General features: G+C 46.0%; 1 protein-coding gene across 6 annotated transcripts in view; it reads right to left on the bottom strand.

Annotated features, from left to right (window-relative positions):
- The window catches only part of dennd2da (DENN/MADD domain containing 2Da), a 248382-nt gene that overhangs the window by 29985 nt on the left and 199919 nt on the right, over positions 1-18478 (bottom strand). For all 6 annotated transcript variants that reach the window (XM_034171659.1, XM_034171660.1, XM_034171658.1 and 3 more), the window contains one exon: positions 8546-8694. In XM_034171659.1, the coding sequence (XP_034027550.1) occupies positions 8546-8694 (149 nt within the window). The remainder of the gene's footprint in view (positions 1-8545; positions 8695-18478) is intronic.

Raw genomic sequence — 18478 nt, 5'->3', positions numbered from 1 at the left:
AATTACAAGGGTGACGTGTGGGCAGGCTCGAAGATAAGAGACGTCCGTCCAAAGCAGAACCAGAACCACACGATTTCCTCCGCCACCGAACCCCGGGAATACTGGAGGCGCCAAGTCCCGAACACCCAGGTGGCCACTGCCTCTGCTTGTCGGATCTGGTACTGCTGGCGAGGAACAAAAACAGTTAGATGTGGGTGCGTGTGCACCCAGCAACACGTATGGTGGGAAAACCACCTCCACCTCTCGTCGAAAAAAGAAACAGAATATCTGCTGTCCAACACACACAAGCAACAGATATTCCTGTCAGAGAATCAACACAGTCAGCTGAGATCGTTACCTCCTTGGTAGAGCGATATTTCGGCAGAGAAGTGGAGATGACGTCTTGCAGATATACCGCTGCGGATCAGATGATTGGTAACAGCTGTCGTGGGTGACAGCTGTCACCCCGGCTGCTCCTGTGAGATGGCAGCGCCCTCTGGTGCCTGGAGCCCGCACTCCAGGCAGGGTGCCCTCTGGTGGTGGTGGGCCAGCAGTACCTCCTCTTCAGCGGCCCACACAACACCTGGGTTTAAATAATTCTCACAAACAACATACTTTCAAAAATGTTATTTTAGGCTACAAGCTGAAAATTTTGCTTCAATTCACATCTTCTTTTCTTTCAGATCTTTGGTGATGGTGAATCTAACATGAGATAAATGTAAAAAGAGACACTTGCTGACTTAACATGCTTAACCATTAACTGGAAACTTCAGTAAAACATGTCAGCTACTAGAAGTAGAACATTTATATACCTTATTGGTTCCACCGACTGAAATAAAGGGAAACAAATTGCCCTCAAATGGGCAAATACTCAAGGTATTTTTCTTCAAACACACTGATTTGAAGAAAACTGTCCATGATGCTGCTGTGACCTCTATAGACATGGCAATTCCTTTTTTGGGAGAGAGCTAGAATCCCACTGAGGGCAAAGCAGCATCTGATCACAAAGTTAGAAAAGGTGTTCGGAAAATGGAAAACATTGAAAAAGACCAAGAATCGCAATACAGACAAGCAGAAGAAAGATGAAACAGTGTTTTGCGAATCTTTGGAGGACTTGTTTGACATGGCACATCAGGATGTCCTAACAATGATAAAGTTTGAAGATGACAGACAGTTCCTACTTGCTCAGCGAGAGAAAGGTAGAGGATGCATGACAGGCATAGATAAAATACAAACTGCCAAAGAACAAAGAGCAGAAAAAAGGAAAGCTGCAGAAGCAAAATACAAAGAGAAACTGGAGGAGCCTGGACCATCTAATGTCTCACTACCTGACACTGTCTCCAGCCAGAGTGAAGAGAACACAGAAAGTCCAGATGAAGAATTTGTTATGCCAGTGTCACAAAAAGCCAGTAAAATTAAAGCTGTTGTAACACCAGGACTTGCAGCAGCATTGGATAGGACCAAAACAACAGACAGAAGTGCCACCTATATTCTGACTGAAACGGCAGCAAGTCTTGGTCATGATGCAGCAACTTAAATATCATTATCATGTAAAGGATGTTCTCTTATGTTACACAGCTGTATAATTGGTTCTTGTGCTGATTCATACCTTTTTGAATATTAAGTACTGCGAAGCATAAAGAATATTATTGTTTGGAGCTAGATCAAAATATATGTGGAAATATATAAAGCATAGACATTTAAATTTATCAATAATGAAACAGTATTTCATCAATAAAATGAAAATGCAATGGTTGACTGTTACAAAATCTTCGCTACCCCAGTATGTAGGTATTGTAGGAGCATGATGTACGAGAAGAACTGCATCTCACAATTCATGTTTTAGTGTTAACTATTTTATGGGATATGAAAAGATTTGATTTTCCAATGTATGTATAATTTCTGTCCTGACATATCAATATTAAACTGAAAATATCTGGAAATGACCATACTATATGACAAAGTTATTGCCAGCAAAATCTTTAAGGGCTGTGTGCTACCAGTAAAAATTAGAGTTTTATGAAATTGTACATGATGTGTTTTTATGTTAGGTACAACAAATTTAGAGGGTGAGACGAAGTTTTTTGAAAAAAAAATTTTTTGTCTCTCATCCCCCTCTCTCTCTATCTTTCTCTCCCCCCTCTATCTGTGTCTCATCCCCCCTCTCTATCTCTCATCCCCCCTCTCTCTATCTCTCATCCCCCTCTCTCTCTATCTTTCTCTCCCCCTCTCTCTATCTCTCATCCCCCCCTCTCTCTCTCACCCCCCCTATCTCTCATCTCCCTCTCTCTATCTTTCTCTCCCCCTCTATCTGTGTCTCATCTCCCTCTCTATCTGTCTCATCCCCTCTCTATCTGTCTCATCCCCTCTCTCTCTATCTCTCATCCCCCCTCTCTCTATCTCTCATCCCCCTCTCTCTCTATCTTTCTCTCCCCCTCTCTCTATCTCTCATCCCCCCCTCTCTCTCTCACCCCCCCTATCTCTCATCTCCCTCTCTCTATCTTTCTCTCCCCCTCTATCTGTGTCTCATCTCCCTCTCTATCTGTCTCATCCCCTCTCTCTCTCTGTCTCTCATCCCCCCTCTCTCTCTCTGTGTCTCATCCCTCTCTCTCTGTCTCTCATCCCCCCTCCTCTCTACCTACACCCCCCTCTCCTCTCTATCTTGTCTCATCCTCCTCTCTTCTATCTCTCATCCCCCTCTCTCTCTCTATCTGTGTCTCATCCCCCTCTCTAATCTCTCATCCCCTCTCTCCTCTATCTCATCATCCCCTCGTCTCTCTCTATCTGTCTCTCAGCCCCTCTCTATCTGTCTCTCATCCCCCTCTCTCTATCTTTCTCTCCCCCCTCTCTGTGTCTCATCCCCCTCTCTCTCTGTCTCTCCCCCCTCTCTCTATCTCTTGTCTCTCCCCTCTCTCTATCTGTGTCTCATCCCCCCTCTCTCTATCTCTCATCCCCCTCTCTCTCTATCTTTCTCTCCCCCCTCTATTTGTGTCTCATCCCCCTCTCTCTATCTGTGTCTCATCCCCCTCTCTCTATCTGTCTCTGTCTCTCCCCCCTCTCTCTATCTCTTGTCTCTCCCCGCTCTCTATCTGTCTCTCCCCTCTCTCTATCTGTTTCTCATCCCCCTCTCTCTCTTTCTGTCTCTCATCCCCCTCTCTCTCTATCTTTCTCTCATCCCCCTCTCTCTGTCTCTCATTCCCCTCTCTCTATCTTTCTCTCCCCCCTCTATCTGTGTCTCATCCCCCCCTCTCTCTATCTTTCTCTCCCCCCTCTATCTGTCTCTCCCCCCTCTCTCTATCTCTGTCTCATCCCCCCCTCTCTATCTGTGTCTCATCCCCCTCTCTCTATCTGTGTCTCATCCCTCTCTCTTTCTCTGTCTCTCCCCCCCTCTCTATCTCTGTCTCTCCCCCCTCTCTCTGTGTCTCATCCCCCCCCTATCTCTGTCTCTCCCCCCTCTCTCTATCTGTGTCTCATCCCCCCCTCTATCTCTGTCTCTCCCCCCTCTCTCTATCTGTGTCTCATCCCCCCTCTCTCTATCTCTCACCCCCCCCTCTCTATCTCTCACCCCCCCTCTCTCTCTGTCTCTCATCCCCCCCCTCTGTCTCTCATCCCCCCCTCTCTGTCTCTCATCCCCCCCTCTATCTGTATCTCATCCCTCTCTCTCTATCTGTGTCTCATCCCTCTCTCTTTCTGTCTCTCCCCCCTCTCTCTATCTCTGTCTCTCCCCCCTCTCTCCATCTCTGTCTCTCCCCCCTCTTTCTATCTCTGTCTCTCCCCCTCTCTATCTGTCTCTCCCCTCTCTCTATCTGTCTCATCCCCCCCTCTCTATCTCTGTCTCTCCCCCCCTCTCTATCTGTCTCTCCCCTCTCTCTATCTGTCTCTCCCCTCTCTCTATCTGTGTCTCATCCCCCCTCTCTCTATCTCTCATCCCCCCTCTCTCTCTGTCTCTCATCCCCCCCTCTCTCTATCTTTCTCTCCCCTCTCTCTGTCTCTCATCCCCCTCTCTCTCTATCTTTCTCTCCCCCGTCTATCTGTGTCTCATCCCCCTCTCTCTATCTGTGTCTCATCCCCCTCTCTCTATCTGTGTGTCATCCCCCCTCTCTCTATCTCTCATCCCCCTCTCTCTCTCTCTATCATCCCCCCCTCTCTCTGTCTCTCATCCCCCTCTCTCTCTATCTTTCTCTCCCCTCTCTCTGTCTCATCCCCCTCTCTCTATCTTTCTCTCCCCTCTCTCTGTCTCTCATCCCCCTCTCTCTCTATCTTTCTCTCCCCCGTCTATCTGTGTCTCATCCCCCCTCCTCTATCTGTGTCTCATCCCCCTCTCTCTATCTGTGTCTCATCCCCCTCTCTCTATCTGTGTGTCATCCCCCCTCTCTCTATCTCTCATCCCCATCTCTCTCTCTATCATCCCCCCTCTCTCTGTCTCTCATCCCCCTCTCTCTCTGTCTCTCATCCTCCTCTCTCTCTGTCTCTCATCCCCCTCTCTCTCTATCTTTCTCTCCCCCCTCTCTCTCTGTCTCATCCCCCTCTCTCTCTATCTTTCTCCCCCCCTCTGTCTCTTATCCCCCTCTCTCTATCTGTGTCTCATCCCCATCTCTTTCTGTCTCTCCCCCCTCTCTATCTCTGTCTCCCCCTCTCTCTCTATCTTTCTCTCCCCCCCTCTCTGTGTCTCATCCCCCCTCTCTCTCTGTCTCTCCCCCCATCTATCTGTCTCTCCCCTCTCTCTATCTGTGTCTTATCCCCCCTCTCTCTATCTCTCATCCCACTCTCTCTCTCTCTCTCTGTCTCTCATCCCCCTCTCTCTGTCTCTCATCCCCCTCTCTCTCTATCTTTCTCTCCCCCCTTTCTCTGTCTCTCATTCCCCCCTCTCTCTGTCTCTCATTCCCCCCTCTCTCTCTCTGTCTCTCCCCCCTCTCTCTCTCTGTCTCTCCCCCCTCTCTATCTCTGTCTCTCATCCCCCCCTCTCTCTCTGTCTCCCCCCCTCTCTCTCTGTGTCTCCCCCTCTCTCTATCTCTCCCCCTCTCTCTCTGTCTCTCCCCCTCTCTCTATCTGTCTCTCATCCCCCCCTCTCTCTGTCTCTCATCCCCCTCTCTCTCTATCTGTCTCTCATCCCCCTCTCTCTCTATCTGTCTCTCATCCCCCTCTCTCTCTCTCTGTCTCTCCCCCCTCTCTATCTGTGTCTCATCCCCCCCCTCTCATCCCCCCTCTCTCTCTCTGTCTCTCATCCCCCCTCTCTCTATCTGTCTCTCATCCCCCTCTCTCTATCTGTCTCTCATCCCCCTCTCTCTCTATCTGTCTCTCCCTCCTCTCTCTGTCTCTACTTTTCACTTTTAATGGAGCTTTATTGACATGAGAAACATATGTTTACATTGTCAAAGCATTACAGTAAAACATATTACAGTAAACTTAATAACGAACAATAATTAAATGTCTGAAACATTATTTTGTTTTGTTTTTAGTGCCTGCCCGTGAGTGAGCACACTCAGGTATGTGGCAGAATTTGTGCATAAAGCAGTAGGTGCATACCCACAAGACGCTTATTTCAATTCCTTTTGCGCTTACGGCCATTAACATATAAATCATCATTTAAATACTACTGTCTACATCAGTGATTCTCAACGGGGGTGCCGTGATCGATCATCAGGGGTGCCGTGGGCAATTATCAAATATCACCATTATCAGGTGTATGTGCTGTAATAGTGTGGCAGATGATGTAATGCTCTTTTATTCCAGTAGATGGTAGCAAAGCGCTGTACTATAGTATAATAGACATACTTGTGCACATAGCGTTGTGCGTCTCCATGGTTATGGGTTGGCTCCTCTGGGGAAAGAGAAACCACGTTGGCTGTGGAGGTGTGCGAGGAAGGCGGCCTGACCTCCGTTGATGTCACCGTGGTCAGACTTGGGCCTTCTCGTTCACAACTGGGTTCACTGAAGGCAGCCTCTGCGCTCCGTGAATATTAGAGTGGCAGATTATTGTGAATAAAAGTGTCGACACATCTAAAAAAACACTTGAGATTAGGGCTGTCACAATTATTACAATATTCGTCAATCATGATTATTTTTCATATTCGCAATTATTTTTCATATTCGCGATTACCGTGAATTATTTATTTTATCCACAAAGCATAAAACGACTCAGAATCTGACGTCATTGTGCTGCAGCCTCGCTCTCGTCTTAAGGCAGGACAATAACATGGAGGCTGAGGAGCGATCAGTCCTGCCGGCCGATTAAAACAGTGGCCGTCTTCTTCAAAAGCTGTCTAAAATGCGGAGCTGTCGGTATGTGTGTATCTGTGTGTGTGTGTGTGCGCGTGCGGAGTCAACAGGCTGCAGGCTGGGAGGAAGAGGGTACGTGAGGGACATTCCTGAATGCAGGCGCAACACGTTACAGTCTGAGAACCATCAGTGCGCAGCGAGAGCGGAGCAGAGAGGATTTTAACCCGAGTGAACAAGTTAAAAAAAAAATCCAAAACATGGAGCTGCCTTTACTTCTCTCTGAACTTTCTCTAAAGGTGTGATTCTGCCGTTACTGTCCTGTTCTCACCATGTGCGCATCGTATGCTGAATTTATGAGATCATGAAATGAAATAAATGGTCAAATAGCTTTAAAAACATATTTAAAAAATGAGAATATATGAATGAACTGAGCCACAAAAAAAAAACCCTGACATGGAGAAGCTGTGGTGATGTTCAGATGCACAGATCACAAAAAGCAGGTGAGAACTCTGAACTTTAACAGCTGTTACTTTCCAAAGGTATTTATTTGTTCAATATGGGCTTAATGCAGTGTTTAAGCACAAAACATGACTGATGAGGAGAAACAATATCAGAAATGCAACAGAAACAACCACAATTCAGAAAAAGTTGGGACTGTATGTAAAATGAAGATAAAAATAAAAATGTTGCACTATTCCCAGTTTCTCCACTCACAGAAGCCAAACGTTCTTCTAGAGTTGTGTAATTATACTACGATAGTAGAATATAAAGAAGGGGGAAAAAAGAAAAAAAAAAGACAATATATTCGTCAATCGCAGTTATTTGTCTGACAATTAATCGTCTCCAGAAATTCCTAATCGTGACAGCCCTACTTGAGATCAGAGCGCAAAATGCTTGAGGATTTTCGAAATGGGGTGTTTTCTGTATCGATTTTCTATTGCCATAATTGGGTTTTGCGCAAAACCAGAGGTAATAGAATTATAATATTATTTTGGTTGGTGGTGTGCCGCAGGATTTTGTAAATATAAAAAGGGTGCCGCGGCTCAAAAAAGGTTGAAAATCACTGGTCTACATCATGTTGCCACCCACAATCAACTGTGCAATTAGTCTGAGTAAATCACCAGGAAAAACAGTCTCCACCTCACTGCCCAAAGTTTGCATTGCTCACAGACTTTAGCACTATCTTATCTGGGACCTCAGTAAATCAGGCCCTTAAGCCCCTTTCACACTGGGGGTGCTCCCGGTTGCTCCCAGTTGTGCTAAGCGTCATTATGACGACGCCGCGTAGAAGCAACTCAGTGCCGAGACGATGCAGCTCAGCGCCACAACAGCGTGAGGGGCACAAAGGAGGAAGCAAGTCGGGCGCCGAAATATTTAACCTGTTTAATTTTTTGGCATCCTGTGCTCGACGCAGAAAGGAAGTGGTTCCAGCGCAAGTCGGGGCAAAGAGGCGTAACCCAGGGCAAAGAGGCATTAACCGGAGTGACTCGAAGCCAATTTATGATTCCTGCTGTGTTCCATTGTTCCCGCAGTAGGCTATAAATCATGCAGGATTGTTTTTATAACGTGTACTCAATGCAGTAAAAACTACACACTGAAGAAAAAAAAATGCAGACTGATTGCCAGAAATATCCAGTAAAAAGTCCGGATATCTCTAGTCCACTCATGGACGTTCGTTCACGCGCGCACATGTGAACAATTAAAAGAAAAAAAAGTCTGGCTGCAGGCATTATTTCCTTGTTCTTTGCTCAAACTCTCACATCACAGTTAAAAAAAGGACAAAAAAGGACATAAGTCCTGAGACAAGACATGTCAACATCAAGTAGAACTCCAGACACCTCCACATTTGCTTGACGGCTCGCTCGTGCGTGCGCATCTCGCGGTCAAAGGAGGAAAGAAAAGAAAAAAAATTGTCTGCAGGCAGTTAGTTCCTTTCTCTGCTCAGAATCTCTCATCACAGTTAAAAAAGGACACAAGTCCAGGTCATGTCAACATCAAGTAGAACTCCAGACATCTCCACATTTGCTTAAGGACGGTTCGTGCGCGCACGCATCTCGCGGTCAAGGGAGGAAAGATAAACTATAACAGAACTCAGAGCGCAGCCCTGCAGCTCAGCACAACAAGTAGAACAGAAGTCAAAGTGCACAGTCTGTCTGCAGCCAAACTGCACTCTGATTTCTCTGTGCAGAGAACCTGCAGGCTGCGTTCTCACCGCCTCTCTGCCCCCTGCTGCGCGCATGTGACGCAGAAATTCCTGCGTCATCATGACGCCACAGGGAGCAACTGGGAGCAGCCCCGGTGTGAAAGGTGCTTTAGTGTTTAAACAGTGTGTCAGTGTGTTTAATACCTCAGTTCATCAGCGATAAAAACGATGCGTCTCTCCAGGACAGCAGCAGCAAACACCAGTAAAACCTCCTCGTCCGTCAGGCAGTGGAACAACGTGCTGAAGTCCACGTGCTCCAACCAAGAATCCAATGGCCGTGTCAGCCGGATGATCTGGTGCACAGAAACCAACCAAACCTTACACAACCTTTGTCTGGAAGACTGATGAAGCAGGTCATCAATAAATGAGTACATTTACAGAAAAAAGACCACTAATATACATACAACCCCAATTCCAGTGAAGATGGGACGTTGTGTGAAATGTAAATAAAAACAGAATACAATGATTTGTAAATCCTCTTCAACCTATATTCAATTGAATACACCACAAAGACAAGATATTTAATGTTCAAACTGATAAACGTTTTTGTGCAAATATTTGCTCATTCTGAAATGGATGCCTGCAACACATTGCAAAAAAGTTGGGATGGGGCAACAAAAGACTGGGAAAGTTGATGAATGCTCAAAGAACACCTAATTGGAAACAGGTGAGTGTCATGATTGGGTATAAAAGGAGCATCCCCAAAAGGCTCAGCCATTCACAAGCAAAGACGGGGCGAGGATCACCACTTTGTGAACAACTGCATGAAAAAAATAGTCCAACAGTTTAAGAACAATGTTTCTCAATGTTCAATTGCAAGGAATTTAGGGATTCCATCATCTACAGTCCATAATATAATCAGAAGATTCAGAGAATCTGGAGAACTTTCTACACGTAAGCGGCAAGGCCGAAAACCAGCACTGAATGCCCGTGACCTTCAGTCCCTCAGGCGGCACTGCATTAAAAATCAACATCACTGTGTAAAGGATCTTACTGCGTGGGCTCAGGAACACTTCAGAAAACCATTGTCAGTTAACGCAGTTCGTCGCTACATCTACAAGTGCAAGTTAAAACTCTACCATGCAAAGCTTTCGAGTTTTCTCTACCATTTACTCGGTGATTTGTGACTTTGACTTTTTTCCTTTGTTCAGCTACTGCTGTGTGACCTGTCCCTTAGGTGTAGTTTCCAGGCCAACTGATTCTGCTGTTTTTTGCTCTGACTGAGGCACTGATGACTTTTGCACACCACAGGGTGATATACTGACCATGAGATGCCATGGCTGCAGCTGATGCAGCAGACTGCACTATGCTTTTGGAATATATTCTACCAGGAGGACACACCCACTGATGACATGATGGATGGAAGCTGGCCCTGCAGCCCAGGGTGCAAAGCGAAAGCCATACATCAACAACATCCAGAAACGCCGCCGCCTTCACTGGGCCCGAGCTCATTTGAAATGGACAGATGCAAAGTGGAAAAGTGTGCTGTGGTCTGATGAGTTTTTGGAAATCATGGACGTCGTGTCCTCCAGACAAAAGAGGAAAAAGACCATCCAGATTGTTCCCAGCGCAAAGTTCAAAAGCCAGCAACTGTGATGATATAGGAGTGTGTTAGTGCCCATGGCATGGGCAACTTACACATCTGCGATGGCACCATCAATGCTGAAAGGTATATCCAGGTTTTGGAGCAACACATGTTGCCATCCAAGCAACGTCCAAGCCACAGTGAAAACGTGTGGCGCATTATAAAGCGCAAAATACAACAACGGAGACCCCGGACTGTTGAACAACTGAAGTCGTACATCAAGCAAGAATGGGAAAGAATTCCACCTACAAAACTTCAACAATTAGTGTCCTCAGTTCCCAAACGCTTATTGAGTGTTGTTAGAAGGAAAGGTGATGTAACACAGTGGTAAACATACCACTGTCCCAACTTTTTTGAAATGTGTTGCAGGTATCCATTTCAAAATGAGCAAATATTTGCACAAAAACAATAAAGTTTATCAGTTTGAACATTAAATATCTTGTCTTTGTGGTGTATTCAATTGAATATAGGTTGAAGAGGATTTGAAAATCATTGTAATCTGTTTTTATTTACATTTTACACAACGACCCAACGTCATTGGAATTGGGGTTGTATTTTTGGTCCCAAGAATCATAGTCAGAAGCCTTGGAATTGGGGTTGTACTATAGTTTTTTCACATGTGACCAAACTGATCCAATAGTTAAAACACATGATCAAAATGTCATCACAGTGCCACTGCTGGCACTCACTGCTGCAGAGATTTCCATGCCACAGTGATGCCCACCTCCTATGTCAAAGAGTATGGCAGTTGTACTACCAACCTACACACCAGAGTTGGGTCTAAACGTAATTGCAATGATAATTACTTTATCAAGCAATTGGACCTGTAATTGATGACTTTTTTTAAATTCTGAAAAGTAATTGTAATCGGTTGCTTTGGAAAAGTTATTGGAACAATTTCTTTCCAGTTACGTTTGGTACATTTGACTACTGAAGATTTCCATCAAACATTCATTGTTGTGGAAACATATCTGTCTATTAAGTGATTGCCCATTGTTGTTAGCACTGAAAAACTCAAATTAATTGAGTTCTCAATAGTGATGGGATGACTAGTCGTGATAGTCGACAACTAGCTACTATCCAATTAGTCGATTATTTTTTATTAGGTGACTAGTCAAAAGCCATTTATTAATTTCATTTAACTAATAAAATAAGAGACCTGCTGAAGCTGCCACCACTCTTTTCACTCAGTGAAGAAAATGAGTGAACCTTGGCAGGTGAAGGAGTCAGCTCAAACGGGTCGTCTACGGTGCATCCAGAAAATATTCACAGCACTTCACTTTTTCTACATTTTGCTATGTTACAGCCTTATTCCAAAATAGATTAAATTAATTTTTTTGCCTCAAAATTCTACACAGAACACCCCTTGACAATGTGAACAAAAGCTTTCTTTGAGATTTTTTGCAAATGTATATATATATATATATAAAAAAAAAACAAACAAACAAAAAATTAAGAAATCACATGTACACTGGCTTGCAAAAGTATTCAGCCCCTTGGTATTTCATGCATTTTAATTTGTTTGTGACATTTCAAATACAAAAAGTAAACCAGGCTTCTCAATATAAACATTTGTAAAATGGTAAATGGACTGCGTTTATATAGCACTTTTCCATTTGCATCAGACGCTCAAAGCGCTTTACATTCACCCCAATATCAGGGTGCTGCCAAACAAGGAGCTCACTGCACACCGGGAGCAATAGGGGATTAAAGACCTTGCCCAAGGGCCCTTAGTGATTTTCCAGTCAGGCTGAGATTTGAACCGAGGATCTTCTGGTCTCAAGCCCAACACCTTAACCACTAGACCATCAGTGCACATCACGCTACCTCTGTGACTGTATATAATAGCATGCATATTACACAAACATAGGCTGCGCAAATAGCAACAGCATGTGAGGTAATATACATCGATAACATACATATACACAGACAGCGTGCTGCAGCTGGTGACAGCTTTGTAATTAACTTGCAAATACTTTGAGATTCATCAACATTTTTGAACACTACCAAAACGTTGTGATACTTCTGAACCTGTTGCAATGTCACTACGATGTAGATCAGCGGTTTTCAAACTGTGAGGCTTGAATTAATATTATTTATGTTCAAATCTGAAGACATTTAAAAACACAGATGTTTAAATGTTTTAAAAAACAACGGTCTGTAATTTTCAACATAGGTATACTTCAACTATGAGAGACAAAATGAGGAAAAAAAAAAATCCAGGAAATCACATTGTAGGATTTTTAAAGAATTTATTTGTAAATTATGGTGGAAAATAAGTATTTGGTCACCCACAAACAAGCAGGATTTCTGGCTCTCACAGACCTGTAACAACTTCTTTAAAAAGCTTATGTCCTCCACCTGTTACCTGTGTTAATGGCACCTGTTGGAACTCATTATCTGTATAAAAGACACCTGTCCACAGCCTCAAACAGTCAGAATCCAACTCAACTATGGCCAAGACCAAAGAGCTGTCAAAGGACACCAGGAAGAAAATTGTAGATGTGGACCAGGCTGGGAAGAGTGAGTCTACAATGGTCAAGCAGGTTGGTGTGAATAAATCAACTGTGGGAGCAACTGTAAGAAAATGGAAGACGTACAAGACCATTGATAATCTCCCTCGATCTGGGGCTCCATGCACGATCTCATCCTGTGGGGTCAAAATGATCATGAGAATGGTGAACAAAAATCCCAGAACTACACGGAGGGACCTGATGAATGACCTGCAGAGAGCTGGGACCAAAGTAACAAAGGCTACAAACTATGCAGAGAGGGACTCAAATCCTGCAGTGCCAGGCGTGTCCCCCTGCTTAAGCCAGGCCCATCTGAAGTTTGCCAGAGAGCATATGGATGATCCAGAAGAGGATTGGGAGAATATCATGTGGTCAGTTGAAACCAAAATAGAATTTTTAGTAAAAACTCAACTCGTTGTGTTTGGAGGAAGAAAAATGCTGAGTTGCATTCCAAGAACACCATATCTACTGTGAAGCATGGGGGTGGAAACATCATGCTTTGGGGCTGTTTTTCTGCAAAGGAGACAGGTCGACTGATCTGTGTTAAGGGAAGAATCAACAGAGCCATGTATCATGAGATTTTAAGACAAAACCTCCTTCCTTCAGTGAGAGCATTGAAGATGCAACATGGCTGGGTCTTCCAGCATGACAATGATCCCAAACACACCGCTCGGGCAACAAAGGAGTGGCTCCGTAAAAAAGCATTTCAATGTCCTGGAGTGGCCGAGCCAGTCTCCAGACCTCAACCCCATAAAAAATTTGTTAAGGGAGTTGAAAGTCCATGTTGCGCAGTGACAGCCCCAAAACATCACTGCTCTAGAGGAGATCTGCATGGAGGAATGGGCCAAAATGCCAGTATAGTGTGTGCAAACCTGGTGAAGACTTAAAGGAAACGTTTGACCTCTGTCATTGCAACAAAGATTATGTTACAAAGTACTGAGTTGAACTTTTGTTATTGACCAAATACTTATTTTCCACCATAATTTACAAATAAATTCTTTAAAAATCCTACAATGTGATTTCCTGGATTTTTTTCTCATTTTGTCTCTCATAGTTGAAGTGTACCTATGACGAAAATTACAGACCTCTCTCATCTGTCTAAGTAGGAGAACTTGCACAACCAGGGACTGACTAAATACTTTTTTACCCAACTGTATGTGTGTGGTCAATGTCATTTATCAATGCATCAATAGAATAGAATAGTATACAAATAATGAATGTTTATTAGTTCAATGGTACGAATATTTCATGAGGTGAAAGCTGGAACATACCATTCAATGAGGCAAAGTTTTATATAACGAATAAATAGATCCTTGTCATTGGATATTATATTAATTTATATACACAGAAAAGGGACTTACATTTTGGTGCGTTACTGCAATGACTTTGTGTACTTCCAGAAAAAAAAGAAAAGAGTTTGTGTACGATCGTCACTCCAGCGAAAAATCACATCTGACATCAACAACCCACATGAGGGAGTCACGTGAGGGGTACCTGGAAAATGGCTGCTCCTTAGATATGCTCTCGGTCCCCGTCGATAATTATTTACAACTAAATTACAGTAACTCTCTGTAAATAGTTTATGGCTGTTGCCAACAGTTAGTGTTTTTACCTAGTCGTCGGCGAAGCAGAAAATAAAGCGTTCGGAGCTTACGATGAATCAACAGAAGTGTGCAGACCCGTCTGAAAACTACTGCTATCATGGAAGCTTGCCCTGCTAGCCCAGAGGCAAGCCAGAAAAACAACATTGAAGACCTTCTTTTAGAGATTACGAAAATCGGGGCTACTTTAAATCATGTGGCAACTGACGTGTCAATAATAAAGCCGGACACTACGGAGCTGAAAAACACATTGTGTGGCCTCCAGACACAAATGGAAGAAGCCGAAACACGCATTGCTAATGTGGAGGATAGCACTGCTAATGCAGCTAATGAAAACAAGCGGCTAACACAGCAAGTGGAGCAACTTTGGAACCGGGTACAGGAGCAGGAAAATCGAAGCAGACGGAAAAACATCAGGTTAATTGGACTGAAGGAAGGTAAAGAAGCAGGAACCACTCTGATTGACTATGTCAGGAAGATATTGCGGGATGGCTTCAACCTGGAGGGAGATGAGTATGAGATTGAGAGGAGCCATAGAAGCGGAGGGCCAAGACCGGACGATGATCAACCACCACGTATGATACTGGTGAAATTTCCAAGTTACTCAGCTCAACAGAAAGTTCTTGCAGTGGCAAAGAAAGAAAGGGGTCTGAAATGGGAGGACTGCACTCTCTCGATCTACGAAGATATGACCAAGAAGCGTTCTGACAGATGGAGGCAGTTCTCCCCGATTATGAAAACATTGTGGCAGCACCAGGTGAAACACACATTGGCATATCCTGCTAATCTGAGATTCACAAGGGGAAGAGATGGAGCTTCACTGATTTGAAGAAAGCAGAACGCTTCATCTGGGAAAATATTACAACCACGGAGAGAGATGACTGACTGATGCACACATTACGGAGAGCAGAATTTTGTTTTGAAGAATACGACGGGGATGGGGACGTATGGGGGAGTCACAACCAGGCGGTGGGTGAAGTGACTGGAGGTAACCGTCCATAGGACCCACACGGACCGGAATCAGCGAGGGAAGACTGATTACGCTGTCATGTTCTTTTTAAGGACAGTGGTATTTGAGTTAGGCTTATTTCTATGTTTATTTTTATGTTTGTTTCTTGGTCTTGTTACAGGATGCGAGGTTATGTTCTCTTTTTATGTTTATTACGGCAGAGGATTGGCACTCACTTGTCACACTGAACTAGGGAATGGTCTGACTTTACAATCAAACATGGGCAAATGTACATCGTCGGAGTCCCAAGCCGACGAGGGCGGTTGCATCTCCTCCACTTTCTCTTATCTCTCTGCTTTTAACCTTCAAGTCCCTACTTCACCAGGCTGTGAATTCCTCAAAAACTATATTGGATTCTGGATCTATTGGACTACTATTGGATTAACCATGGAATTGATCAGCTGGTCTCTGAACGCTATTGACACCATTTTTTCTACAAGAAGGTCAGGACCGGGGGATCCTGCCTGCCCAGATGGAACGTGTCCTGCGAGCTATGTCCTCGACTCCTGGAGTTCCCGGCGCGTGGCATACTTGGCGCCTTTCTCCGTTGAGGATGTCGAGGATTTATTCATTTATGGTATGGTCTTATGGTAGCAGGGCTGGTACTTTTTGGCTTATGTGCTGCCCTGATCTACTGGAAAATTGGCAAGACGGCGGCATCAAGAACCACGGGCCCTCACTTGTCCGTCATGTGTTGTGTGGGCCGCCAGAAGAGGAAGTACTGCTGGCCCACCACCAGAGGGCGCCCTGCCTGAAGTGCGGGCTTCAGGCACGAGAGGGCGCTGCCGCCTCACAGGAACAGCCGAGGTGACAGCTGTCACTCATCAACTATGACAGCTGTCACCGATCATCTGCACTTCACCCCAGATAAAAGCAGGATGACACCTCCACCACGTCGCTGAGATATCGTTCTTCTAAGGAGGTAATATTCTCAGTCATAAACTAAACTGTATCTTAGTCTGAACTCTTTTTGCAGCCTCTTTCCTGTGGAGCCTTGTCCGCTGATTGGTGGTTTGTGAGAGTGCCGACATCTTCGCCTCTCACTCTTTCCAGATAAGTGCTGAAACAGGAGCTGCACGAGTGTGTGATTTGAGGTGGAGGTGGAATTCCCACCGTTGTTGTTACTGGGTGTACACACACCCACACTTGACTGTCTTTGCGCTTCGCCAGCAGTACCAGATCCGACATGCGGAGACGGTGGCCACCTGGGGGATTCGGGACCTGGCGGCTCCAGTATCCTTCGGGTTCGGTGGCGGAGGAAATCGTGTGGTTCCGGTTCTTCTTTAGACGGACGTCTCCTATCGTCGAGCCTGCCCACACGACACCTTTATCCATTGACTTTGTATCATTCTATAATCTGCTGTGTGTGGTTGTGGCATTCACAACAGTAAAGTGTTCAAATTTGACTCCTTCTATTGTCCGTTCATTTGCGCCCCCTGTTGTGGGTCCGTGTCACTACACTTTCACAACAGGATATCTCGGCCAGCGTCATGGACTCCGAGGGGCGTCACCCAGCGATTGAATGGCCAATGGGAGAGCAGAGTGCACAGGCGTCTGCAGGAGACGTGATTGGTGAGTTGCAGCACATCCTCACCGTCTTTATGACTCGGTTGGATCAGATGACCGAGCAAAACATCCTCCTGAACCGCAGGGTGGAGGCTCTCTCCGCACAGGTGGCAGCGAGCGCTCAGGGCGCTGCTGCAGCTCCTGCCGACCCTGTGCAAAATATGAATGTTCCAGTGGTCGTTCAACAACCCCTCCCACCATCCCCTGAAGCATACATAAGCCCCCCAGAGCCGTACGGAGGTTGTGTGGAGACGTGCGCGGACTTTCTGATGCAGTGTTCGCTCATCTTTGCACAACGTCCCGTCATGTACGCGTCTGACGCCAGCAAGGTGGCTTATGTTATTAACTTGCCTCGTGGTGAGGCACGCGCTTGGGCTACAGCGCTTTGGGAGCAAAACTCACAGCTCCTTACCTCTTATACTGGGTTTGTGAGGGAGTTCAGAACAGTGTTTGATCACCCTAACAGAGGAGAGACCGCTTCAACAGTGCTGCTGTCAATGCGACAGGGGCACCGGTGCGCAGCCAAATATGCAGTCGACTTCTGCATTGCGGCTGCGAGGTCCGGCTGGAATAACGTTGCGCTCCACGCCACCTTCATAAACGGATTGTCGTCGGTCCTGAAGGAGCACCTGGTAGCTAAGGAAGAACCGCGGGATTTAGATGGGCTTATCGATCTCGTTATACGGTTAGACAATCGGTTGGAGGAACGCCGTCGGGAGCGAGGCGAAGGACGTGGCCGGGCACGCGCCGTCCCTCTCCCTTCCGGGTTCAAAAAGGTTCCGCCCTCCCCACGCTCCACAGCCGCAGCGCTCCGTGGGGCAACAGCTCCCCCTGCTGACGTTGCTAGGGAAACGCACAGGGCCAAAATGAGAACAGCTGACAGAATGAGGAGGCTGGTCTGCGGGGAGTGTTTTCTCTGCAGCTCAAAAGAGCACATACAGAAAAACTGCCCCAAACGGCCAAAACGACAACACCCGCCCTTAGAGACTGGGCTAAGGGGGGGTCATAACATTCACGTGGGACATACACATATTGCCACATGACTCCCAGTTACAATCCTGAGTGGGGATTTAACCCTTCAAGCCCCAGCACTGGTGGACACGGGGTCCGAAGGGAATCTGCTAGACAGCAGATGGGCAAGGGAGGTAGGGCTCCCTCTGGTGGCGCTTCCTTCGCCATTGCAGGTGCGGGCACTAGATGGCACCCTTCTCCCTTTAATCATGCACAAGACACAACCTGTAACTCTGGTGGTGTCTGGGAATCATCGGGAGGAGATCGAGTTTTTTGTGACTCCTTCTACCTCCTGCGTGATTTTGGGCTTCCTGTGGATGTTGAAACACAATCCCCGGATTGATTGGCCGTCTGGGGTGGTGGTTCAGTGGAGCGAAACCTGCCATCGGGCGTGTTTACATGCTAAGGAGGAGGTCAAAGTCCCTCCCAATCTGACGGCGATGCCGGTTGAGTACCACGATCTTGCTGATGTCTTCAGCAAGGATCTGGCACTCGCCCTTCCCCCGCACCGTCCGTACGATTGTGCCATTGATCTGATTCCAGGCGTTGAGTTCCCGTCCAGCAGGCTGTACAACCTCTCACGACCTGAGCGCGAATCAATGGAGACCTACATCCGGGACTCATTAGCTGCTGGGCTGATCCGGAATTCCACCTCCCCGATGGGTGCAGGTTTCTTTTTTGTGGGCAAGAAAGATGGCGGACTCCGTCCATGCATTGATTACAGGGGGCTGAATGAAATCACGGTTCGCAACCGATACCTGTTGCCGTTGTTAGATTCCGTGTTCACCCCCC

The sequence above is a fragment of the Thalassophryne amazonica genome, chromosome 6, assembly GCF_902500255.1.
Source record: "Thalassophryne amazonica chromosome 6, fThaAma1.1, whole genome shotgun sequence".
Lineage (NCBI taxonomy): Eukaryota > Metazoa > Chordata > Actinopteri > Batrachoidiformes > Batrachoididae > Thalassophryne > Thalassophryne amazonica.
The sequence above is the reverse complement of the archived record's forward strand: the minus strand, read 5'-3'. Positions and strand labels throughout refer to the sequence as shown.